This window comes from Heterocephalus glaber, unplaced genomic scaffold, assembly GCF_053883595.1.
Source record: "Heterocephalus glaber isolate CG9 unplaced genomic scaffold, H.glaber_assembly_v1.0 deba00001733, whole genome shotgun sequence".
NCBI classification, from domain to species: Eukaryota; Metazoa; Chordata; class Mammalia; order Rodentia; family Bathyergidae; genus Heterocephalus; species Heterocephalus glaber.
The window spans coordinates 5,396,032-5,423,915 of NW_028258444.1; the positions used below are offsets into that span (position 1 = coordinate 5,396,032).

The window sequence follows — 27,884 nt, forward strand, 5'->3', positions numbered from 1 at the left end:
CTTTAACTTTGGGTGCTGAGTATTTTGTCTCAGCAGTGAAAAAGGTAACTAAGACACTGTATCTTTTAATTGGAGTTTTGAGGTCATTAACATTGAGAGATATTACTGAGATGTGTTGATAACTGTATTTGCTATCATTGTGCTCTTTCTGCTTGGTGATGTCTTTGTTTTTCTTTTCCTGTCATTTTTGTTGTTGTTTATCTATTGACCTTTTTTGATGTTTCATTTCATCTGGGTTTTTAGCTTTTTTGGTTTTATTCTTCCTGTCTAGGATATTCTTGAGTATTTTGGGGAGTGCTAGTTTAGTATTCATGTAGGTCCTGAACTGGTCTTTTTCATAAAATGTCCTTATTTCTCTATCTATTTTAAAGGAAATCTTTGGTGGGTAAGTTGATCTAGGTTGGAAGTTATCTGCTCTTAGGGCTTGAAATACTCCACTTGAAGTTCTTCTGGCCTATAATGTTTGTGTTGAGAAATCTGTGATTCTAATAGTTTTACCTTTGTTTTTCTTCGACTGCTTTTAAAATTCTGGTTTTTTATTGGATATCTGGCAATTTAATAAGGACATGCCTTGGTGAGCTTCTTTTTTTTAATCATAGTTGTTTGGAAGACTTGCTTACCTTAATGGTGAACTCTTTTCTCGTATGTGGGAAACTTTCTGTAAAGATTTCTGTAAACATATTAATAATTCCATCTGTGTTCTCTTCTAGCTTTTCTCTAATTCTAGTTAGCCTTAAGTTAGTCTTCTTAGTGTCATTAGTCACTATTGGATGGTCTTTTTTTGTTCTCTCCCTCTTTTTTTGTGGCTTCTTTGAATGCTTTGTCATAATTTACCATTTTGTCCTCAATTTCAGATACTCTGTCTTCACATTGGTCATTCTAAAATTTATGACTTCTTTAATTACCGGTATTTCTGTCTGAATAAGACCACCTAAAATAAAAGACCCAGTCAAGAAATGGGCAAGTGAAATGAACACTTCTCAGAAGAAGTACAGATGGCCAACAAATATATGAAAAAATGTGCAATATCTCTGGCTATTAGAGAAACACTAATTAAAACAGCACTAACATTCCATCTTACACCAGAAAGAATGATAATTATAGAGAAGACAAAGAATAACAATTGCTGGTGAGGCTGAAGTGAACAAGAAAGCCTCTTACATTGTTGGTAGGAATGCAAACTAGTATAGCCTGTATGGAAAACAATATGAAGATTTCTCAAAGAATTAAAATTAGAAATTCCATATTACCCAGCTATTCCCCTTCTAGGTGTCTTCCCAAAAGAGCTAATGACATCATACTATAGTGATAACCTGCATACCAATGTTTATAATGTTACAATTTATACTAGCTAAATCCTGAAAGCAGTCAGCATATCCATCAATGGATGAATGGATAAAAAAATGTATCTATACATAATTGAATACTACTCAGCTATAAAGAATGAGACATTTGAGACATTTGTAGGAAAATGGGTCCATCTGGAAAATATAATGTGAGTGAAATAAATCAGTTACACCAGCTCAAATACCATATGGTATCTCTCATTTGAGTAAGGCAAATTATAAACAACTGGAATAATATTAAAGGATAGGCAGAAACAAGGGAATAGACCTTTTGCAAATAGGAAGGGATCCAAGAGGGCAAAGGGAAAAGAGAAGGAAAGAGGGAAGTAAGTAGAATTAAGGTATACCATGTACAGAAACCTAATAATCTCAGTGAATGTATGACATGATATGTTATAAACACGAGCTAAGAATTATAATAATAAGAATGAAGATGGGGCAGAGGAAAGGAGGGAGGCGGCAGAAAAAGGGGACTAAAAAAAAGAAACAAACTATCATGTAGCATGGACCAACTCCCCAAGATGAATGTAAACATCATGTACTGCAAAGGTGTACTAATAAAATAAAATAATTTTCAGGCAAGATCGGGTATGTTCAGGGTGGTATGGCCGTAGACTAAAATAAAATAATTTTCAAAGTACTACACATATAATTAAAACGATAAAAGAAAAAGAAATGGCTACCTGTGAGAAATATTTAACTGTATTTTAGACCCTGAAAGGCAAAGAACTTGTCCTGTTCCTTTTCAATTCCAGCATGTTTGTGTAATGGTTTCCACAGAGCAGGCACATGGAGCCTTGTACACAGAAAGGGTTAAGGATGCCCTCACACAGCTTCCTGGGGTTCTCTCTATACATGCCTACCTCCTTTCCTGTGTTCTTTTTTTATATAAATAATTCCTTTATTATATAAATAATGAAAGTAGATAAAGATGGAAAAGTTTTTTTTGAACAAAAATTAAATACAGCTGCTCAGCATGACACACTGGCCAATGCTTGGATTTTTTTCTTCAAACAATGGTACGACAACATATATACAGCCTGATAGTGGGAGGGGCCAGCACTGAGGACTGAACCCAGGGCCTTCACACTAAGCTACATTCCCAGTCCTTTTAAAAATTTTGAAATGTCTCACTAAATCTCTAAATTGCCCAGGCTGGGATCTAACTTTGCTCCTCCTGCTTCAGCCTCCCAGAGTGCTTGGATTATAGGCCTGTGCCACCAAGTCTAGCTCTGGTAACTTTTTGTAGTACTTCATTGTTCCTAAAAGCATATTACATCAACCTTTACTTATTTATTTAAATTACTTCTGATATTACACACATAATCTTTTTAATGTTTAAATACCATTAGAATTCAGCTTTGGTCATTTGTGGAAATTTCCATGCAGGCTCAGTGAAAAATGTCCGTATGTTTACATATTTTACTCTTCAGAGAAGTCACCTCTAGACCTCTTGGATATATCACTCTTTCCTACGAAAATGTAAGCAACTCATAAGTTCTCTGATTTTCAGTATTAAGGAGTAGTTACTCATGTCTTTCCACGTTTCATAAGTTCTCAATTTGTCGTAATAACTTCCTTTTTTCAAGTTGAAATCTGATCCAGTTGCTTTTAAATAACTTTCTTTTTTCCTTATTTCTTTCCAGGAGTCTTTAAATTTTTCCAAATAACTTTCCTTTTCAGATTCTTCCTTTCATATTCTATCTCCTTTTTTTTTATAGCTATTAATTCAGCTTTAAGTAATTTTCTGTGAATTGTCCAGTAAGTTTTGGAATTATAAGTCAGCCCTTTAACAAGAACAGTTTTGCCAGGCCTCTTTGCAAAATTTCTTCGTTCAGATTCATGCTAAAATATCCACCCTTATTCACTAAAAGGTAGCAAAAGAGCACTGAATTCTCCTTTCCAAGAAGTTGAAACCATAGTACTTGGGAAGCTTTGAGCTCTTTCTGTATCCGTACCTTCCCAGCTGCAGTGAGTTCTACTCCAGCCAGCTTAACCAGCAAAACACCACATGACTCTTTTCTCCATGAAGATATAACAGGTAAAGTGATGGGAATATGTTCAATTTCTAAACCATTCTCAGTTATCCGGTGTAATCGTCCTCGTTACACTTAACATTCTTTCTTATAAATTCTGCTGGAATATCTGAAGATCTTATAAATGTTGATTGTCAGTCGAACACGTCTTAGAAATAACATTATTCCAGCTATGGCCATCCCAGTGCGGATGTTCTGGACTAGGCTCAAGTGATCGTCCGCCCACCGCGAGACCCGCTCCACCACTTTGGGGGCCGCCCGGCCACGTTGGCGGCTTCCCAAGCCCGCGCCTCCTTTCCTGTGTTCTGCCCTGCACCTTCAAGCCTCTGCACTCTGAACTCTTCACTTCGACTGGCGCTTTAGGTTCTCTGAGCTTCCCTTTGTGCCCCTGAAATTCCTACGGTGCCTCCAACCAGAAATTTGGGACGTTCCTCCTTCTCAGCTCATTCATTTCCCTTCTGTCAGAGATCAGTTCTACAGGGCCTGTTATTCAGGAGTTTGGAAAGAGCTATTTCATGTTTATTCAGTTTCCAGTCACTCACAATGAAAAATTAAGTCCTTTCTTTGTAACTTTGCCATGGCTACAAGCAGAAGTTCTCACGCAAGTGTCTTAGTTAAAAAGAGAATAAAACATAAGGTAACTATAAACTAATTCACTGCGATCCATTCCGTGGATTCCTTTGCAGATTGAGAATTATAGCGTCATTGCTGAGTGTCGAAGAGGTTCTGCTGGGCAAATGTTCAGTCTCGGTCAGCAGTTTGCTTCAAGAGCGAATTCTCCATCTTCACTTGCAGCTTAAGTGAATTAGAGTGGAGAATGGAATTCTGCAGTGTAAAGAATGTGTGCTGTCACCTTCCCAGTCAAGTGCCTTATTTCTTGTTGGGCGAGATTACAAGTCTGTACTGGCCCACCCCTTATTTCTGCATGCATTCTGATAGCCACAGGCTGTAGGATATTCCATTGCTTTTTGCACAGTTTTAAATTTTAATGATGACATATGCAGGTGTCCTTGCCTAAGCACAGAAACTGTCTCTATTTAGGTCATTTCTGTGCAGCCATTTCCTCTTCCAAGGTCAAAGCCCCATCATACGTAAAACCGTCTCTTGTAATAGAAGCTGGCGGTGGTGGTGGGAGGACGGGATAGGAGCCATTCTATCAGAAGAGCACATTAGATCTACTGGGGAATTTTCTTGTCCTAGAAACACACCTGAAATCACATTTTTTGAAAATTTCCAATTTTACTAAAATGTGGTAGTTGTCAACTTTACAAGGGCTTTTATTTTTTATGTGATGACAATAAGTAATCATTCTATAATTGTGACAACAGTCAGACCACTTTCTATAAATTCATATCCTTATAAATTATGATCTCACTAGTATGACCTCTTCTATGTGATACATATACCAGCACAGCAGCCAGGCCACATAATCTAAAAGATACTTTGAGAACATCTGTTGTCTTGGTTACTTTCTCATTGCTGGGACAAAATACCTGACACACAGAGTTAAAGGAGGAAAGGTTTATTTCAGCTCACAGTTTGTAGAGGTTTCCATCCATAGTTGGCATGTAGGCAGCATGGCATGGTAGAGGGGCATCTAAGAGGAGAAACTGTTCATGGCAGGGTAGACAGGAGGCAGCAATGCAGCAAGCCTCCTTTATATTCCAGCCAGACTACAAGCCTGCTGGGTTGGTGCCACTCACATCATACCCAATGGGTCTTCCCACTTCAGTAAATCTGTTTAGCCACACCCAGAATTATGCTAATCTAATCAGTGGACTAATCCATATTCACACACCCTAGATCCAGCTACCTATGAAAAGCCCCAACTAGGAGCTCATGAGGCTTTGGGGGCCATCTAGATACAAGCCATAACACCTGTGATCCAAAGTCCATGCTAATGAGAGCTGAGATAGAGTTTAGAATTTGTACAGTGAAAAGTGTTGTTGGGTGAATGAATACTGAATGCAAATCTTTGTCAATTTTATGTGTAAGAAATTTCTATTCTTAGCCAGAGGCTTGTCTTCATTTTCTTTATTGTAAATGATGTCAAGGTGAACGAGTATTGAATTTCAAAGTAGTCAATTTATCAGATTTCTTATATGCTAAACCATTTTTTTAATTTAAGAAATTCTCTTGTAAAGTGATGAATAGATCCACATTTTCTTCTAGCTCATCTTTCCCCCACTAATCTGCAACAATATCTCATTTTGTTACCTTGTCTGTCTTATTTATTTTTCTGGCTTGACAGTTGATGTCCTTGAATAGCAAATCAGCTAACCTGCTATGAACATCTGTTGTCTGGACGTGTTTAAACTGTTGTTAGTAAGTTATTCTGTTTTGGACCACTGGTTTGTCAGACTTTCTTGTGCAGCAGAAGAGCTTGTTCACACAGATTGCTGGAGTTTCTCATTCAGGTGCAGGGAAGGGACTTCAGAATTTGCATTTCTAACAACTTCCTAGGTCATATAGATGCTGTTGGCAGTTCCACGACCACTCTTGGGAAACCTCTGTCACCAACAATAGGTCCACAGCTCCAAATAGTCATTATTTATTTATTTTTCCTATAATTGATGTTATCGATTTTAAATGTAGCATATATTAATGTTAAACATCATAGTAGAAAGGCAGATTTAAAGCATAATATTAGAAATAGGCACATTAACACTTAATATTTTGACCTTAAATGTTGCTGTGATTTTTTTTTAAAGGAATGTGAATTATAAATACTGTCTTTCAAAATGATAGTAGAGTTGTGGATTTTTAATGTAAGTCACTGTTATAGATTGTGAAAACTTAGAACATACTCCTCTTCAGACCTATGTATTATATGTCATGCCTGACCTGAGTGAGACCCTCTCAGCAAACATGGTGCCCTCCAGAAACAAGAGGAGACCATTGAAGGCCCATGCTGCCCTCAGCAAACAGATGACCATAGAGAAAATTTAGGACAGAGCATACAGTCTCCCCAGTGCCACTATTTATCTGCACACCTGCACTGACTGTCTTTGGAACTTTGACCCCAAGCATTCTGCCCAGATTCCTTAGGATTATAACCTCATCCCCAAACCTTGTAAAAACTTAACTCCTTTTCTGGCCCATTGCTGAAATCATTCTGAATCTCAGTTCTGTCTACACCCAGACAGAAATAAAGCCAGCCTTTTGCTCACACGTAGCCTGTGTCCAAGTAGTCTCTTATAAAGCTGTTTGTAACATTATGCACAAATATAAAATGAGTAATTTAACAGTTCCCAAAATATTTTTTAAAATGCAAAAAAGCATTTTCACTAATTTGTACTTACTTCTCAGCTTTCTGATTTTGTTTTATCCAAAAAAAGCAATTATAAGGAAAATGTTTCAGATGAAATGTAAATATTTAAGGAAATATTTTTATTATTTCTAATAGTCTTACTAAATGAGGTTTTGAAATAGATGATATTTGAATTTTTTTGAGGCAAAGTCTTGTTAAATTGGCTAGATTGGGTGTGAATTTGTGATTCCCCTCCCTCAGCCTCCCAGAGTGCTGGAATTACAGGAATACACCACCACACCCTGCTGTATTGATTGATTCTGGATTTTTGGTGGGGGGTTTTTTGTGTTTTTTTTTTTTGGTACCAAGTATTGAACTCAGGATCTTGTGCTTGCAAGGCAGGCAGCAGAACCACTGAGCTAAATCCCCGGCCCTATTGATTCTTCATATATATATTATAATATTTCCTTAACCTTGGCCCACAAACTAAATGCAAACATTTCTCAAGTCATCATTTTCGGGTTTGTTGCTTACGATGCTAATTGAAATTCTAGGCAAGGAAACCTGCACCGCTGGCCTTTGTGGGTTTGTGAAAGGGCCTTCTCAGGGGCACTGCGCCTAGGAAAGGCTGCTTTTCTCTGCAATCTGACAGGGACCCTGCAGAAGTGTTCTCAGCGGGTCCTTGGGAAGCCACAGGAAGCCACAGGCTCTGCTGCACCATGGCTGGCAGCACAGGGCGCTGTCCATCACTGTCCCAGGGCGGGGGAAGGAGCCGGCCAGCCATGTGGCTCTGGGTCTCCCCAGAGGGAATGCATGTTCTCACCCCCAGACTCCATTTTCTCCTGAGTTATGTGCTTTCTCTGAACCAAATATGAGGTCACCCAAGCTTGAGGCTGCAGCTCCCTGCTCCCTGTGTTCATAGGGCTTCCAGTGTGGGTGTCCCGAAGCGAGGAGTTCACTCTAACTTGCAGGGAACTCTTCGTTTTCTCCTTGTGTGCCTTATTCTGTTTGTGTCCCATCTTTGGCTTTCTGCCACCACAGGACTGGTCAGGGTCTTAAGGAAAGCTCAGGCTTAGGCCTGTCATTTCTTAGTTCTGTGACTTACCTCTGTTTCTTAATGTTCCTGGGTTTAGGGTTAGGGCCTTGGTTACTCATCATTATAGTAAAATACATACTGCAAGTTATTATTATTATATTTTCTTTAATTCATTTTATTTTTTACATAAAAAGTTCAGTAAAAACTGGATAAAGTAAAATGATTTTAAGCAGTAAATCAATCTTATAACAGAGTACAGGGCTGGCCAAAACCCACAAGACAGCCTGCTTTGGAATATTTACATGATAACAAATGAAGCCTTGCAAGAGAAATCAAACCATCCTTACAAAGTCTTTCTGTGATCCTAGCACATAGAGGCTAAAAGCAAAACAAAAACCAAGAAAAAACAAATTATTTTCAATATATTCACACATACATTAAAATATAATACAGATCGTCAGGGTCAAGGGTCTTGGGAGGGGACGTGCATGGGTCTGTGTGCTGACAGCACTGCCAAGGACGAGGCCCAGGTGGAAAATGGGTCTTCCCTGGGCCGTTACCTCTGATGGCCTCTAACCACAGCCCAGCAGCTTGAAACTAGGGGGCATCTGCAGATGGAGCTCATTTTGTGGCTTTCAGGTGACACCTGCAGGCTTGAGTCCCCAGGATGACGTGTCATCAGTTGCACAGCCCGACAGTGGGTGGGGGCAGGGCAGAGGTCCATGGAATTTCTTCTCCCAGGCTGGCCTGTCTGATCAGCCATCCTCCCACCCTGGCCCCACTGGTCACTCTGACTCCATGTCCTCTTTGGGTTTCTAAACAGCCCCAAACTTCTGCATGTACTTCATGTACTCCTTGGTTTTGTGTTTCACATTCTCATGGCACTCCAGGTCCTCAGCATTCTTAGAGTACTTCAGCTCCTTGTTCATAACACCATGAGTCAGCTGGTGAGCTAAGTGTTTTAAATCCTCAGTTGTGGTGATTCTGCCTACTTTGCAGTCAGGTTTCTGGTAAGGGTTCAGGCACCGGACAATGAACTGAGACATCTCTTTTCTGAACATTTCTTTGCTTTTCTTAGCCAGCTCACTGGAAGTGTCTGCTTCTGATGTCTTGGGCTTTTTTTGATGTTTTCATGGGCTTTTCCTCATATGTTAGGGTTCCCAGGTCCATCTCAGTTTCATGCTCAAGGCTGGCATCATCTCCTGGGCTTTCCCAAGTAGGCAGATCCCACCGAGTCTGCCTTGTGATCACATGGTAGTAATAAATCTTCCCTTCTGGATCTCGGGCAGTCTTCTAGTTGGGAGATAAGACAATGGTTTTTGGTTTGGGAGGAGTTGGGGGTGGCAGATCCAGTAGATTACTTGTCACAACCATCTCAGATGGCTGTAAAGGTTGTGGCTACCCTATAACAATTGTAGTTACGGCTGCAGGTGGCTGTACCACTCCTTGTAGGTGAGCTGTGACAATTTGCTGTCCCTGGATATACTGAAGACTTGACTGGCATAACTCTGTACAATTGGTGGAGTTGTCTCCAAATAAGGTGATGTCACACCAGAAACACTTCTTTGGACATGTCTGTCCTTGATAATATATGGTTGCTTGAAATTTGCACGTTATTATTATTTACCAGACTTGGATCCAACCCAGGGGCACTATACTGCTGAGCGACATCCCCAGCCCTTTTTATTTTGTATTTTGAGACTAGTTGTAGCTAAGGTGCCCAGGCTGGTCTTGAACTTATCCTCCTGCCTCAGCTTCCCAAGTAGCTGAAATCACAGTCAGGCACCACCATGCCAGGTGCAAGTTATTTTTAAACACACACACACACACCCCCCTCATATATGGTTAAAATGCTTATATTAAAACATGATGATACTCATTTTAGTGGCATTGTAGTTGATTGAAAAGTTTATTTTGAGTGATTGTGAAGTGAGTGCTGACAATAAGACAGGTATTTTAGTATAAAAGGGGAGAGAACCCTAAGACTTAGAATCAATTTCTTTTTACCTATCAAGAAGAAAAAACATTGGTGAATATATATATTTATACATCTCAAATATACAATGAATTTCTGTTAAGAGTAGTGTTCAGATGTTCCTCTCTTTGCATCTTGCCCATAGCACTTTATTTGGCTTTGTCAGTCTTAGCTGCAAAGATACAGTTTATGGGGGGGGGTCTATTAATGCAAATGTTTCTTTGCTCTGGAGCATGTGTGGAATAATGCATAAGGATAGCTCTTTAAGAAGGTAGAAAATTGCGTTATAGCTCCGTGCTTGAGACTGCTGTTTCACTTTGGGGCTGACTTCCAGGAACTGAGAGCTCAGCTTCCTCTGTGTGTGCAGATATGAGAGAGGCTGTGCTGGGTTTGGTGCCCTCCTGCATGGGTGCAGGAATTCCTAATTATTGCACTCTGTTGTTGGAGACTAATTCCTGCTTCTGTTTGCTTCTACTAGAGTTTCAGTAATTACACAGGGGGAGGTCACGGAAAGGACCCACGAGATCCCGAAGGATGTATTTGAAGAAGGTGTTGATAAGTTGAAGGCTGTGGTCCCACAGAGGAGAGAGCATGCACAGGCCCAGACAGGGTTGATCCTCCCCGGTGCAGCACTGAGGCCCTTCCTTGGTGTCCCGGATTGCTGTGTTCGGATCGTGAGCGCCAAGACAGAGAGGCGCGGTACTCATTTCAAGCAAGCCATGACTCAGGTGTACAGAGAAGCCTCTTCTACGTCCCACTGGCATAGCTCCAACTGGACAATTAGACCAGGTACCAAGGAGCCTATAAATTTCTATAAGTAATGTGGACATGGGCCGGGGATTTAGCTCAGTGGTTCTGCCGCCTACTTTGCAAGCACAAGGATCCGAGTTCTATCCCCAGTACCAAAAAATAAACACAAAAAAGATAATAATAATAATAATAATATGGACAAACTAGTGGGAGATGGCTTGAGGGAATTCCAAACTTTAAACAATACATCATAAATCACTAGCTATTTCATTTCTTCCTTATCATGATGTAGGCCCAATCCTGGCCACCCAGAGTCACTAAAAATGGCCACAGAATGTCCCTTTGGCGAGTTAACACCAGCTATCCATGGTAGTTAATGCCTTTTAATAATGTAGTTTCTCTCCCACCTCAATCTTGTAACTTTTAATTTCACTATCTAGGCTTTCCTTCAGTGTCCCGTATTTTCACCCCTCTGTTATCTGAAATTCCTTTCTTTAGGTAATTGAAAAGTTCCATTGCCATTTATTCCATGGTAAAATGGAAAAGCTGATTCCAGGAAGAGCTTGGTAAGGGGAATTCCTTTTGAAATTTTAATGTAAATTATAATAGGCAGAATATTGATTACCTTTAAGTTGTTGAAAAGCTATATCTTTGAATTTTCACAATGAGTATTCAAAATGTGGACAGCTACTGCTGCTATCATATTCTTAGCTCCAGAAATTTGACAGGAAGTCATCTTGAAAATAATACTGCATTTTTCAGAAGTACTATCCACTAAACCATTGACTGTTTGTATTATTCATCATTTCATATAGAGAGGGACATTGAGCTGTAGACAGAGGTGACAGCTGGTTTGCCTGGCTACATGTTTGAGCAACAGATTAATGAGCCACTTGCAGATACAGCACAGTGCAGTGGTTGAGGATGGTCCTCAACAGAGCAACCTAAGGTAGCCTCATGTTGACCGGTCAGTTCCTTTCTTGTTCTGTTTCCATTCCTTGTATTGTGGTATGAGGAAAGTAACTTTGAAATGGCCAATCTGGTTTTTGGTTTTTAGTTTCTCCTTTTTTTTTCAGCCTTTCTCTGTGAATATTTATTTTATTTTAGGGGACAAAGGGTTGCCTGATTCTAGAATGAAAAATAAAGCCAATTAAATTATTTAAAAACAAAACAAAAACATGTGTTCTAGAACTAGGTGGTCTGAGTTTGACTTCTGACTCTGCCACTGATTTATTCTGAAATCGAGAAAATTATTACATAATCTACCCATGCTTTAGATAATGCTACATAGATAATGCTGTCTACCTCATAGGGTTGCTTGTAAGGATTAAAAGAGTAAAAGAATGTTCTATTTCTAAAGTATTTAGAATTGTCTTAGAACATTGAAAGCATTACGTAAGTGCTAAATAAGTAAATAAACTCTGGCCTGTCATTGAAGAATGCCATTTGAGATGCAGATTTTAGTGTTGTATATCATTAAACAGATGAGGTAGATGTGTATATATACAGAGTATAGATAACACTATATATATATATATATAATATTTTTACAGTGTTTGGCCCATTATAAAATTATGTAGCCCTGTTTACTTTTCTGTGGGGATAAATTGGCTTTATAAACCTGGCTTGAAAATAGGAAAGCTATAGGGAAAAGAAAAAATATGAGAAAAAGGAAAAAATAGAAGGAAAGTCTTTGCAAATAGGGAAGGGTGGAGGGGGTGAAGGGAGGGCAGAGGAAGGGGAAAAAAAATAAGAACCAAGATACTCATGTAATGATACAAGTTCCTAATGATGAATGTAACTGTACTTTATACCTAAAATGTACTGATAAACTTAATGGGGGGAAAAAAAGAAAATAGGAAAGCTATAAAGGAACTCTGGAAGGACACATCAAATACTAAGAACAGTGGGTTGAGGGTAGGGATAAAAGAGGCTGATAGGGGACAGGATGGGAAGGAGATTTTTATTCACTGAATATTTGTATAGCTTCTGGGTATGAAATCTCCCCATCTTATTTTGTTTGTACAGTGAGGTAGTCATGGATGCATGCTGTTAGTTTTTTCAAAGATCCAAATAGCTGTTAGTAAAGGACACTCTGAAGACCTCCAGAGTAGTTATTTCTTTCAAAAAGCTTTTAACTGACTTTTCAAATGCACCTTAGTAAAGAGATAGAATAGCTCCTGCTATTCACAAGGCATTTTAGTTTTTGCTTTTGCTTTTGTTTGACACAAGGTCTTACTAAGTCGCCCAGGCTGACCTCAGCCTCCCAAATAATTGGGGTTGTAGGGGTTTGCCATCAGGCTTGGACTATGGTGTTTTTAGACATTCTTCCCCCACCCCTTTTATGACAACAACTCTGGAATTGAACACAAAAGCTATTTTTCTACTTTTCATGGTAAGGAAAATGCCAGCCATAGAAAAATTTTATGCAAGCCAAGATTTGAGCCAAGGTTCATTCTCAAATCGTTAACCACTCATCTTCATATAAAACAGCTGCCTCTCTGAAGCCATTACTTCTGACATTTCATATATTAAAGACTTCATCTGGGTAACTACATTTATTTTGTGTGTGTGCGCATCTGTGTTGGTGGGGATCAAACATACTAGGCAAGCACTCTATCACTGAAATACACCCCAACCCCTATATTTACTATTATTTTAGGATTTCTCCTTCACTATTGATATTTAGTCAAAACTTTGTTTCCTAGATAAACATGTTTTACAGCAGCAAAAATAAACAGCTAAATTTAAATTAGGTCTCCCATTAAAGCTGTAAAGACTGTCTGGCCAGAGTGAGCTGCCAGCCTCTGTTATGCACTCCCTACAGAATAAACAACAGCATTGCTTGTAACTTTACTTGAGAGGTTACTGGTACCTTTCAAATTAAGTTATAAATTATATAGGTACCTACTTTCTATAGAACTCTTTCTTCCTGATGATACTCATTTTATTATCTTCAATTCCTTCTTTATCTTCCCTCTGTATTTTTTCTTCCTTTCCTTTTTTGTTGCAATGTTTAATTCCATTTTAACAAATCACTTTTATGCCTACCTTTATCTCCCTTTTTATTCACTCATTTCCCCTTCACAGTGTTGCTTCTTGATAAAAATCCATATATAGTATGTTCCCTAAACTTAGCATTATCAGTGATTTTTAGGCTGTGATGCTATTTATCTCTTGGGTTAGATCTTTATACCAAGGCCACAGTAAAGTTTACAGCACTGAGGTTAAAGGTTATTTGCTAGAAATTGAGGGATTTCTTGAATGTTTGTGAATCCAGCCTTCATTTTTATTGTACAATCTAGATTTCACATCTATTTAGTGTATTACCAAAATTTGCCATTTCTATTTGATGAATTATTACAGTAATTGTGTCAGGACAGCCTGCATGTTCATAGTTATAGGAAGATGCTATCAGAGAGGAGCCTTTTATACCATCACTAATGATAGTGCTTGTTTTGCATCTTTAAATTTAAAAAAGAGAAAGAGGAAGAAAAAGAAATCAAGCAAACTAATAAAAAATAGCCAGTCTACTTTTAGACCTAATGTACAGTTTCCTGACTTCAAGATAAACTATAGGAAGAAAAAACAAAGACTGCAGTATTTTATATCTGCAAAAGTTCATTCCAAAATAAATCAAGTATACTCAGGTTACAATACCCAGGTCACAAAGTCACATTTTTATGAATAAAAAAAATAGCTTATGGCCCACTGAGTGAACTTTAAATGATCTTGCAGCCTTGTGAAAGGTAGTATCACAACCACTGGGTCTGCTGCATTCTGGACAGATGCCAGAACACTGCAGGACTTTGCTGATATAATATGAAATACATTTTGCACTGCTGTCTGTAGACTCCTCCAAAACAAAGATTTTATCCGCATTGGCCAAATGAGCTCAGTGGACCCCATATTTCACGATTCTGTTTGTGTGAAATGTCCAAAACAGAGAAATCTGTAGAGGCAGAAAGTAGATTAGTGATTGTGTGGGCTTGGAAGAGGTGGGGCATTGTCACCTGCGGGCAACAGTGATAGCTAAAAGGTACAGAATTTATTTTCGTGGTGTTAGAAATGTGCTCAAATTGATTATGGTGATGGCCACAAGTACATGACTATATTAAAAACCACTGAATTGTATACTTTAAGGGAGTGAGTTGTAGGTATGTGAATTATATCTCCCAAAATTGATAACAAAAAAAAAACGTACACAGAAAGCTTTCCTGTAAAATACATGTTCTGCCCAATTCAGATTCAATGTCAATGTTTCTTAACTTGTTTTATTATTTAAAATAGCTGTATTCCTTCAGTGTACTTTCACACAAAGAAAAGAAACTATAAGTCAGCATATAAGATTAGTCTTATTTATTTGTATCACTTATTTCAACTGTTTGAAATAAAAGAGTAGATACTATGTTGCTGCCAAGACGTCACTTATTGTAAGTTTACCACGAGGCCCTGAAGCGCAGGCTGGTTGTGAGGTGAGATGTCCCAGATGCTAATGGAGGTGGAACACCACATTGCTTCACACTCAGGATGGTGAAGCCTCCCTGGTGCCATTCTCTTTACAGCAAGATTTGTGTAGAGCTTAAAGTGAGAATTACAGAGTCTTGGTTTTGTTGCTGTTTTGTTCCGCTTGGGTAAAGAAGGAAAAGTTTCTTCTGTCAGGGAACAGATTGTCAGAGTATGTACACGTTTTATTGTAAGGTTATATGTGCATGGGAATTCTGACTCCCCCTCCCCCCAGAAAAGTGGCCAGAACAGAAAACTTACATGTCTGTTCAAAAGAGAAACGAAAATGTGTGAAGAAATGACCAGATAAAGAGGTTTGGCAAGAGTGTTAGTTCAGTCAGTTTGTACAGGCCTTTTTTGGCCCTGATTCTGGCCTCTGGTATGAGGGTGTTCTCTTCCTGGTACAGGAGAGTGCCTTTTTCTGGGAAGTTTTATTGCCTGTAGAAGAGGGAGGGCAGAAAGCCCTTCCTGCATCTGCTGTTTCTCCAGTGCCCTCGGCTCGGAAGAATTTCTATCCCAAGTGGCATATTGAGGGGTGAGGGAATGTCCTGTACCCCTTTGCTTGCTCACTTGCTAACCAGGACCCTGTCATCTCCTCGCACCCCTTTTCACATGCAACGAGTCCTCTCGCTTTTAATTTTTTTTTTTTGGTAGTACCGGGGATCGAACTCGAGATCTTACACTTTCAAGGCAGGTGGCAGAACCACTGAGCTAAATCCCCAGCCCCTCTGCTTGTAATTTTGTGTCCTCATTTAAATCTGATGGACCAGTTAGCTCTCTGAGTTGGAGGAGCCCAGGGTCAGGCTCCTTTGGCCTAACCTGTTGCATGGGTACTACCCTTCTCTACCTTCTCAGAGTAGCATTGTTTAAGGGTTGGTCTGTGGGTTCTTTCAGATGCTCCTTGAAAGGACAGAGGTCTTCTGGTCCAATAAATTTAGCAAACTGTGTATACTATATCTTGCCCTTACAAAGTCTTAGTGCTCAATGTAGGCTCTGAGAAGTCCGGAAGAAAAAGAAGTATGACTTAATTTCCCAAAGCCACCTGGTGACTCCTGGAAACCTGCAGAACAGGCATCTACAGAGTGTGTTGTGGGAAATGCTGCCCGGAAGTCCTGATTCTCACCTCTGTGACTCTTCCTCAACTTTGACAAATCCCTTCATATTTCTTTTTTCTTGGTGCACCTGTTTGTTTTAAGTCACATTTCAAACTTGCCATGTTTATTGTTCTTAGTTTTTCCCTGCTTGTGAAGTCTGATTGCACTGAAAAGATGCTGATTGTGTGGGGCTCTGGTTACCTGTTTTCTTCGTCAGTAACTCTTTTACAGATTCGTGATGCCAGCCTTACTGCCTGGTGGAACACCAGTGCTGAAAATGTGGAAGATGACCCCTCTGTGTCTTTCAGCTTGTTATTGGTTGATGTCACACAGATGTATTCTTTGTCCCTTGTTAATTATATTCCCGTCTTTAGGAGAGATGATAAATCTTATCAGTCATGCATGCTTTATAGGGGATATATTTGTCAAATCCTTTCTTTAAAACACATTTTTACAAAGGTGGATAAAATATAAATACACATGAAAGAGATGAAGGTTTTTGAACATTGGAGAATTTACATGGAGCCAGCTTTGTAGATACCTCCCCCCGCCATCTCTGAACTCAACTACAGTCATGTGTCGCTTAACACTGGGACTGTGTTCTGATGAATGCATCATCAGGAAATTTTGTCATTTCATTGTGCAAACATTGTAGAGTGTCCTTACACAAACTAAGATGGGTACAGTGTCACTAGGCAATATACTCTTACGAGACCCACCACTGGATGTGTGGTCCACTGTTGACCAAAACATCATTGTGCAGCACGTGACTGTGTGAAATACTTCTGTACTCTCCACCCTTTGGGGATGCCTCACCTCAGCTCATCCCAGCAGGCTCTCCCAAGCCTCTAGTCAGCACCACTCCAATGGAGCCTGGAGTTGAGACTGAGTTGCGGGACAGAAACCACCCACACAGGGTGCTTCTGGGTTCTGGGAGTATAATGGTCTCAGAAGTTACTGACAGAGTCCTTGCCCTCATGGCTCCTACATCTAGTGGTAGAAACAACCAGTAAGCAGATAAGTAGATACAGTGACAAGGCAATGACAAGCACCTTTCACATTATCATAGGGTTATGTGAGTGTGACTGCATGCTTTAGATTGAATGGGCTGGGAAGTTTTCTGTGGAGATGACATTTGATGTGGACAAGGAGAAGGGAGTCCTCACGGAAGAGACAGGTGGTACAAAAACTCTTAAAGAACCCACAGAATGCCAACAGGGGAGCTAAAAGGGAAAACCGAGAAAGATGCATGGTGAACCCTTTCTTTTCTTGGTACTGGGGATGGAACCACTAAGCTATACTCAGCCCTCATGGTGAGCTCAGCTCTTTGAGGGAGGCCAGATAGTGAGTGATCCAGAGGGTTTTATTACCCCTGGTGGGGACTTGAGAAAATAGCATGTGGGGGACACAGAAAGGCCGAGGCCTGGATGAGATGCCCTGGGAGAGTGAGAAGGCAGAAAAGGAAGGGCCTGTCCCTCCCACAGTTCTGGAACACTCCATATTTAGAGCTTGAGCAAAGAGGACTGCACAGAGCAGCCAATCAGGTGAGATCTTAGGTGTTTTGAAAGCCAGTAGGAGAGAGTGTTTTAGAGTCCACTGAAAGGAAGACACAGGTGTTGGTGACTTTGACAGGACCAGGTTTAGTGTTTCCTGGAAAGACGAGGAGGAACACGACAGAAGAAAAGGTGAGCATGATTATTGAAATAGAAAAATGGATAGAAAGTTCAAAGTTTGTCACCTGAAGACAGGCTTTACAGTCTTTTATACTATGTACAGAAAAATGGAAGAAATAAATCAAAACGGGAGTGGGAATAGGAGCCACATCTTGTGTTCCCCAAAGGAAATATTGGATCAGATTCTCAGGGAGAAAGGGAGGACTGACTGCAGGAAAAGAGAAAAGTAAAAAACTTACCTGCACTTGAACATGTAATATGACCATTAGGCACTATAAAGCCCACCTGAATTTCAGAGATTTAGGACTTTGCGGGGTTTTTTTAATCAATCACTCATACCAGGCACTGTTTTGATCCACACAGTAACCTCAGGAGTAATTTCTCCTATAGTAAAAGAAATTCAGGCATGGAGAAATAACTTTGACCATGTTTAATAAGGGTTGGAGTCAGGATTTGAACCTCAGAAACTCTGCTTCAGCACCAGGCTCTAACCACTGCACTGTGTTGCCTCTCCATGAGTTGGAACTGAAACCAGTTAGCACCAATTTGTACTTTCATTGGTTCTGTTCATTATGTCGGTGTGATCTTTGGTTTTTGGAGCAGAGAATAATGTTTCTACCTCCAAGTAGCTTCACAAAATATTGAAGAATTATAATGAGTATAGTTATTTCACAGATTTAGATATATTTTTATTAAGGTACATTGTTTTTCCCTTTGTTCCTTTTTCTTTTTTCCCCTTTGTTCCTTTTTCTAAAGTAACATAAAACAAAACCCATCACCTGTGCAATAACATATTTTTTAACGATGCATTTAATTTTTTGTATACCTCTTTTATTGTCCATTCCGTGGGTACAGGAGCCTAAAATATGCCCAATAATAGGGACATGACTATGAACAAGACAGAAAAGGACCATTTTATTTAGATGCAAAAGGAAATGTAATATTCTAATGTAATAAATGTAAAATGCTCCCAAAAGTAAGTAAATAGCTAATATTAAGGAAAGATTAGTGCTGTGCTTTCAACAGTTACTTTTTGAGTATGCATTTTGTGCTAAATACTGATCTATAAAGTGTGTCCCACAGGATGATAGGGAAAGAGAGCTGTTTACATTAGCTGTTCAACAAAGGCCTCTTGGAGCAGGTGCCATTTGAACCAAGACCCGAATGACAAACAGAAGCAGAAATGTGTCTTTACTGAGGTTCTGGGAATTCTGGAGGCCTCTAACCTTGGATGGGAAGAATAATTATTTTCTTTGTTTTCACTAAGCTCAGACTGAAATTTGACATTTTCTTCCTTCTGAACATAGGCAACAAGCCTCAGTGGTGTTAGCATGACCTGGCATTTTGTGATCAGCAGAAGTACAAATATTTTCTTACAATGTCTCAGTGTCTGCAGGTACCCTGCAGTGTCATCATGGCTGCGCATTGGTGGTATTTCTTGGATTAGATTATATGTTGTGTTCATAAGGAACCTCATGTGTTGCTGTACCAGTTATGTATTACTGTGTAATAAGTGAAGCCAACACTGAGCTGAAACCCAGTTCTGTGGCTTCCCAGTTTGTGCTGTGCTAGCTGGGCAGTTTTCATGGACTTGCCCAGGGATGACGGTATGGCTTAGTCCTTGGGTAGCACAAGGAGGCTAAAAACTTCAAGGTGGCCTTGCTTGCAGGCTGGACACTGGGCCGAGAGGTCCACAGCTCCACGCTGGCCTCTTTGCCTGGGGACAGTGTTCTGGGGCACGTGCAGTCCCGCACCACTCGTGTTGTGCTAGAAGGCCAGTTCAGAATCTAATTTAGAAAAGACTGCATAGGCTGTGAGTGCAGGGAAGTATGACCAAACAGGAACCACTGTTACAGTAATCTAACCAACTACCATCTCATAATTCTTAAAAATTATTGACAATTTTAACATAATATCTTTTGTATTCTGACTTTCATGCCCTTTAAAGTACTGGGGTTTTTTTGAGACAGGGCCTTGTTATGTAGTTCAGGCTGGCCTTAAACTCACTGTGTAGCCCAGACTGGCCTCGAACTCATAGCAGTCCTGCCTCAGCCTCCCAAGTGCTGGGATTACAAGTGTGTGCCAGTGCATCAGGCTAAAATACTATTCTAAGGAGAGGTTCATAGGCTTCACCATGTTGCCCAGGAGGACCATGTTATAACACCAGGTCTTGAGCCCTTGGTCTGAAGACAAAACTGGCGTGTCCTGGGATAGAGGTGCAAAAGGAAAGGCCCTGTGTCGGAGCCGAGTGCCCATGGGGTGGAGGGGCTGAGGGAGGTGGGCCAGGTCCTGTGACTTATTTGGAAGGTTTGAGACTTACAGAGGGCATTTTCCCAAGTATGGAGAGTGGGCATTGTATGTAAACTGTATTTTATAACCATGTTGTAGTCATTGCTAATTTTGGGAGGCTATCTTGGCTAAATTAAGTACACTCCTTTTGCAATTCTGAATCTCCTGTGATATCAGTCTTGCTTGGAAAGGGTGCTTGGGTGGTAGCTTTTCAGAGTTGAGAAAATCCATATCCCAACAGGATTTTATGCTAACATTTACCATTGAATAAAAGCCATCATATTTGCTAATAATCTTTAGCGAGATAAGAAGCAGAAGCCCATCAGTTGATTTTTAGAAAATCCATACAAGACATTGGTAAGATGCTTTTAAGTGGGCAAACTGTTTTCAAAACTTCTGTGTGGCTGTACTTGTGACCCACAGTAGAGCAGAATCCCTTCCAGATGTCAACTGTGGCAGAGGGGTACTGCAGGGGGAGGATGGGGGTACAGTCCACTTACGGGATGGGGATGGGCAAATTGTTAAGAAATGAGTCTGGCAGACTATTGGTTCATCTTCATGCAAGCTACAGAGAGACAACCCAGGTGTCTGAAGAGTCAGACAAGGAGCTCGAACTGCTTGTGTACAAATGATAACACACACAGTAGGTTAAATGCAGGTTTCTGAGAAAACCCAGTAGTCTGAACGACCTCAGGATTGAGAAGATTACATTAAACTGATGAATTCTCCAGGAAACTCTTCAGAATCTAGCCAATGACTTTTTATGATGACAAGATATAGAACAGATAAAAATCTAACGCCAAAAAAGGCCTTTGCCTTGCCCTGTTGGGATTCAACCCTAATCAAGCATCCCCAACCTTGGTATCTAAGTTCATGGAGTGCCTTTAACAAGAGTTCTGTTAATCCATTTTACATGAATTCCATATCCTCGAGGTCCTCTTTTTGTAATTTTCTATCCACTGAGCCCTCACTGTGCTCCTTAGCCACTGTAAATGCCCCCTGGCCCTTGCTGTGTTCAGAGCTGAGCCCAGCCTCGTGACGGCCTTGGCCTGGGTGGTTGGGAGCCCAGCTTTCCCTGTGTGCCGTGATGTGTGTGTACGTCTTGGGGGTACACTCCCCTTTTTCATAAAAACGCTCATCATACTAGCTTGGGCCAGCCTTCACCTTGGTAAGGACTGTGGCAGCTGGTACTTCAGCATATCTTCTCCAGAGGACAGTTTGGCCCATGTGGCAGCTTGTGAACTTCCACATGCACAAACTCATACAGTACATAGTCTTTTGTACCTGACTGGTTTCAGACAGTGCTGCATTAGTGAGTTCATCCATGCCGCAAGTAACAATATTTACTTGTAATCAGTCCTATATAGTATTATGTCAAGGGCTGGCACATTATGGCCTGAATGTCAGTGTGATCACGATTCAGTTTTTACTATACGAATCTGCAAGTATTGCAAAAGAAAATGTGGTCTTTGGTTTCCACAGTGCTTCTTTTTTTTTCATTTCTCTTTGAATAGGAAACTAATCTTATGAATCCTGAATTAAACAAAACTTCTATACCCCTTCTTCCAATGACTGTGAATACATTTTATATGTAAATGTAGATATCTATTGTGTAAATATATATTTTACACTAAGTCATAGCTTATACTTATGTACAGTTTCAAGAAGAAAGTTAAATATTTTACTTAATTGCTTTGTATATATCCTAACCTTCACACGTAAGACCTGATAACACAAGTTTGTTGAAAGAAAAAATCAAATGATACAGAAGTAAGAGATGCAAAAGATCCAGAGTCTATTACTTTGGTTATTACCACAGTACATGCACAGAATCATATAGTGCTATGGTAATAAACAAAATTACAGTCTGTTACTAATCAAAGACTCCTGTGCTTATCTCGATGGGTTGCCTAGTCCAACTGCTTCAAAATAACCACTACTGACAGTGTTTTGGGTATGCTTACAAATATATTAATGACTTGAAGAAAGTTTTGTGGTGTGTTGTGTGTGTGTGTGTGCGTGCATGTGGATATGTGTGTACTCCTTTATTTTAATACACAAGCTCTCAAGCATACCAATCTAGTACTTGCCTTTTATACTTACTAATATTGTAGCTATACAGTGGTACCTTGGTTCACAAACTTAATTTGTTCTGCGATTCTGGAAAAGATGGCCACATTTCTGTTTGTGTGGGAAAGGTGCCCGCAGTCATGTTTGCAACCCAATATGGAGTTTGTAAACAAAAGTATTTGTGAGCAGAGGGCGAGTTCCTTCTCACTCTTTTTAACAATTTTTCATGCTCCATTCAGTGAATGCATGATAGTTTATTTCATCATTCCCCTAAAGAGCAAACATTTAGACTCTTATCAATTCTTTGTGTAAGTACACATAAAATTTATTTCTCTATTTACCTATATGAAATATATATTTAAGAATGATTTTTAGGTCTTGGGTTGCTGGGTCATATGTGTATACTTTTAAATTTGTCAGATGAGCTAGTGTGGCCGTGCATGCCCATGTTCCCAGCTGCTCAGGAGGTTGAGGGGAGATTGCTGGAATCCATTAGACTGAGGCCAGCCAGGTCACCAGAGCCATCATGTAAAGGAGAAGGAAGGAAAGGACAGATGGCACCAAATTGCCATTCAGAAAAGGCAGTAAGATGTCCTCAGGAGGTGTGGTTAGTGTTATTTGTAGCTGCCAGGACTTTCTGTACCATCCTAAGATCTGGATTGAGGAGTTTTTTTTGCTATTTCCTTGTTGTTGCAGAGCAATGAGATGGTGGAGCTGCAGAGGATACGGATGAAGGATGAGATCAGAGAGTACAAGTTCCGGGAAGCCCGGCTCCTCCAGGACTACACGGAGCTGGAAGAGGAGAACATCACACTGCAGAAACTCGTGTCTACATTGAAACAGAACCAGGTGAGGTCTCAAAGGTCTTTTGAGTTTTACCCCAGATGGATCCATTCATTCAGTTTCCTCTATTAGGAAAGAACTTGTTAAAATTTGTTAAGACGGCTTACTGCCCCTACAGTCTTTATGTGCTGAAATTTTTCCAGCCTGCCTATTTCCACTACAGTGTGGAGGAAGAGACACCCCTGTAAGTAGTGCAGTTTATGGGAACTCTATGCGGTCAGGAGATGTCCCTGAGACACACTGGGCGTGGTCCTTCCCGACTCTGAGGTCCCTGCTGCCCACAGCAGGCACCACAGCTCCCCATGCAGCCTGCAGGGGAGGAAGGGCCAGGAAGTTAATTGGCGGGGTAAGTGCTCCTGAAGGACACCCAGGTACCCTGCCAGTGTTCACTAGCCCAGTCCTGTGGGGTTCGTACTGTCCTTCCGGCTCATCACTGCTCACCATTTACCCAGGCCCTTCTACCAGGAACTGAAACTTGGGAACTCAGAAGTTTTAAGGAAAAACAAAAGGGAAAATTTAAACATCTCTTCAATTTCATTTTCTACATGGCATATGATAATTTTCCCAATTAAGTGTTTAGTTGATCAATTCAGAAGTATTTGTCTGTGTGTGTGTGTGTGCATAGTAACCTGTTCTGGCTTATTCCCTACAAATGGATGTACTCTAAGTCCCAAGTCTATTCCCACTAAGAAGATACTGTGTTTTTTCCCTCTTAGTGGCCTTTATTTTCAGACATTAGCATCTATCATAAATTGTCCGATTTGCCGGGTGGCACATGCCTGTAATCCCAGAACTCAGGAGGCTGAGGCAAGAGGATCGCTGAGAGTTTGAGGCCAGCCTAGGCTACATAATGAGTTCAAGGCCACCCTAAACTACATAGCAAGACCCTGTCTCAAAAAGCAAACCTCAAAAAAATGTAAAACTAAACACAGTTTATTAGCATGTAATAGAGTGATGTCTTTGTTCCTTTTTCTAGTTTATTTTTGCATTCACAGCAGATATGTATTCTGCAAATGTTTATTGAAGAGCAGATTTCCATTGTAAACACTATGAACATTGAAGCACCGTGATGGATACAAAGGACTTTGTATCTGGTGGAAACAAAGGACTTTCTCTAAGCAATCCAAGGTGGGCATGGAGAGGAAGTTTAGTAGTAACAGGCGGCATGCTCAGTGCCACAGGAAAGCTCTCAGAGAGGCCCCTGCCATGGCCACCTTTGTGACCAAGAAGCCCTGTAAGCAGGCTCTCCCTTGATTCCAGTTCAGAGAAGGTTACACTGCCAATGATACACATCTGTTTTGTTACATAACATGCCACTGTTCCTCCATTTTACATCCTTAAGCACATAAAAACTTTCTTTGCTTCCTCTTGCTACTCTCAATCATATTTTATTAAGACCCTGTTATCATAATTTTTTAAGTAATTTGACCCTGAGTATAAAAATTTCCTCTTTATTAATAATGAAATAAAATGAAGTAATGATGGTGATCAAATTTTTTCTTGCATCTGATGAATTATTACAAAACCTATTTCTCTGGGAAGCTGAGGCAGGAGGGTCACAAGTTCAAGCCCAGCCCTAGCAACAGTGACTCAACGCAACCCTGTCTCAAAATAAAAAATAAAAAGGGCTAGGGACGTAGCTTAGTGCAAAGGCCCTGGACTCAATCCCCAGTGCTGTGAAACAAATCAAAAAACCCCACCATATTCCTGATTTATTACGTAAATAGTGCCACTTTTAACTACTGGATAAAGACATGGTAGAGAGAAATGTAAGGGGAGTAGAAATATTTTCCATCTCTGCCAAGAATTAATTTTTTGTTTGGGTTTTTTTTGTTGCTGTTGTCGTTTGTTTTTTGAGACAGGGTCTCACTGTGTAGTTCATGCTGGCCTTGAACTCACTATGTATCCCAGGCTGGCCCGAAACTCAGGGTGATCCTCCTGCCTCAGCCTCTGGAGTGCTGGGATTACAGGTGTGGGCCTGATAGTATATATTACTATCCTATATGTTAGTATATACGTATGTGTAATATCTGTTCACCTGTGGTTATATGTTGTATATAATCTACATGTGATCACATGTTTTGGACGCAAAGCTTCTCAGGACACCGGTGAGTGTTACCATCCGGGCGTCCCGTGTGCCTCCCGCCGTGGGTGTAGACGATGTTGCACTTGTTAGAAGCCCTGGCGGCCTGGTGGCCTACTGGCAGACCCAGGCTGTCATTCGTTCTGTGACTCTGCCCTGGATTGTCCCTGCAGGTGGAGTACGAGGGCCTGAAGCACGAGATCAAGCGCTGCGAGGAGGAGGCGGTGCTGCTCAACAGCCAGCTGGAGGATGCACTGCGGCTCAAGGAGATCGCGGCGCACCAGCTGGAGGAGGCGCTGGAGACACTCAAGAACGAGCGCGAGCAGAAGAACAGCCTGCGCAAGGAGCTGGCCCAGTATGTCACCCTTGGAGACAGCCACCTGGGCCTCTCCATGGACGGTCTCAAATTCACTGAGGACGGTGCGGAGCCCAACAACGACGACAAGATGAACGGGCACGGGCCCCTGGCGAGGCTGAATGGGGACTACCGGGCGCCCGCGCTGCGGAAGGGCGAGGCCCTGCATCCTGTCTCCGACCTGTTCAGCGAGCTGAACATCTCGGAGATCCAGAAGCTGAAGCAGCAGCTGATGCAGGTAGGAGCTCTGTGGAGAACTGCACAGACTCAGCCGTGGTGAGCTTTCTGGTTTTCACGTTTGACTTCCAAATTATTGTTATTTTGGCGGCACTGGGGTTGAATCCAGGGCCTCTGCACTGAATTACAACCCCAGCCATTTTTCATCTTTTTTATTTTGAGACAGGGTCTTACTAAGTGGCTGAGTTACCTAGGCTGGGCTCAGACTTGCAGTCCTCCTGCCTTGCCTCCCAGAGTTCTGAAATTACAGGCATGTGCCGCTATGCCCAGCTCAAACTAAATTTTTAAAAATATTGCTTCTTGAAGTAGAACCTTTGAAAGTACATTATTTTAGAACAACGTGACAGAAGGGATACTAAAAAAAAAATCTCTCATTTGTGTCACATTAAGAAATAAGTTTCTGGGCCGGGGATTTAGCTCAGTGGCACCGCCCCTGCCTCACACATGTAAGGACTTGAGTTCAATCCCCGGTACCAGAAAAAAGAAAAAGAAAAAAAGAAAGAAAGAAAAGAAATAAGTTTCTTTGAGGTACAAATTAGATTTCAGTCAGATCTAAGGAAACACAGATCCTTGACCCTGGCATTTCTGACCAACAGAACTATGAGCTTTATGCACAAGTGACACAACAGAAAATACAGTTCCCATCACAGGCAACTGTGCATACAGCTTCCAGATTAACAGTTGCATTTCCCAAGTATGCCTTAAGCCTGACAAGATGTAAAGGACGTCCTATATCAAACTAACCAGGAGACCATAGGATTAGAAACACAGAACAGGTATAAATTTAGAGTTCTGGCTATTCCAACGTGAGCTAAACCTTCACTTTTTAGCTTCTGTAGCCTTGTCTCACTGGAATAGGCTTTCTTCTGTAGAGTCTCGCCTCCCTTTGGAAAGGTCTGCAGCAGGGTCACCTCCGCCTGGACTCAGATCCCTCCTCAAGTTTGTGTTGTGGTCAGCCTGTATACAGTCCCACAATGGAAGCTCTGGTCATGATATCATACCTCCTTTGCAGAACTGTTGAGAAAAGCAGATGGGACAGTAAATATGGAACCCCGTGAAAGTCCAAACTGTATAAGTTATGTTGCAGCTTGTATCTAGATGTTCCCCCAGAGCCTCAGCAGTTAAGGTGGGGAGTTTCAAAGGTGACTGGATTAGGGTGTGTGAATATAGAATTAAGGGTGTGATACTGGTGTTAAGGGTGTGGATAATGGAAGCCCCATTCTGGGTGTGGGTAGCACCAATCAATAGGCTGGAACCCCAGGTGGAACGTAAAGGGACAAGAGGGAGGCAGGTGATGGCTGCTGCTTGCTGCTGGCCGCCTTCTGCCTGCCACACCATGGACTGTTTCTCCTCTCCCATGCCCCTCTGCCAAGCTGCCTGGCCTTGGAGCCAGCTGACTGTGGACTGAAACCACTACAAACTGTGAGCTGAAATAAACCCTCCCTCCTTTAACTTTGGGTGTTGAGTATCTATTTCAGCAATGAGAAAAGTAATTAAGACAGCTACTGTTTCTGTACTGGAACCTTTGTCAATTTTTGAGGTGCCAAGAAGTTTACCCACTACCATTTTATATGAACAGTCCATACACAAACCATGGAAAGTATGAGCTAAGGTAAGTGATGGCAAGCTGTATCCAAATTAAGAGATGCTTTTTTTTGGCAGAGCAAATTGGGGTGAATATTTTACTGACTTATATGTCTTCCTAGGTTGTGGAGTAAATTATAGGAATGTTTTAAATGTTGAATGTAGTGAATCACGCTAACTTTCATCTAACTTGGAAGCATACCCACAAGAAATACAGTCAACAGCCAGGGCCACAGAGGTCTTGGCCAATGTGAGCAAGGCCCTAGTTCAGTAAGCAGTGCTGAAAAGGTGCAGCGAGGAAACATATCTTATTCATAAAACCTGACAATAGGCTTTGGTAGTGAACAGCTCAACTGTGTCATTCCTTATTCACTAAGAAAGTTTTCAAGGTATTATTGGATGAATTATTTTGGTTTCTTGGTGTCCTCAGGACCTGGCCATCAAATAGATTATAACTGACATTTTGCAGAGACAGTCAAGAACCGTAATTTGTTTTATTAGAATGAAATAAGTAGATCCTGTCTGGAAAAACTAAATTACTTAATCTATTTAAAGAACTCCTCTCTGCTTGTGCTGAAATTTCTGCCTCTGCTAAACAGCCTCTGTTTAACTTTATATCCTTACAGATTCTGAGCAGAGAACTCTTCAGTTTTTCGGGGGGGGGGGCGGTATTATACTGGATATGTAATTTCACATGCAATGTGAGAAAAAAATGTTTCTGTACAACTGGAATCTATAAGTTGTATCCTCATGGATG

General features: G+C 40.9%; 1 protein-coding gene and 1 pseudogene across 8 annotated transcripts in view; one reads left to right on the forward strand and one right to left on the reverse strand.

The window, feature by feature from the left end:
- Positions 1–27,884, forward strand: part of Bicd1 (BICD cargo adaptor 1) — a 220,662-nt gene that overhangs the window by 140,857 nt on the left and 51,921 nt on the right. For all 8 annotated transcript variants that reach the window (XM_021236545.2, XM_004855023.4, XM_004855022.4 and 5 more), the window contains exons 3-4: positions 22,722–22,874; positions 25,125–25,544. In XM_021236545.2, the coding sequence (XP_021092204.1) occupies positions 22,722–22,874; positions 25,125–25,544 (573 nt within the window). The remainder of the gene's footprint in view (positions 1–22,721; positions 22,875–25,124; positions 25,545–27,884) is intronic.
- Positions 2,719–3,893, reverse strand: LOC106010266 (mitochondrial inner membrane subdomain organizer 1 pseudogene; annotated as a pseudogene).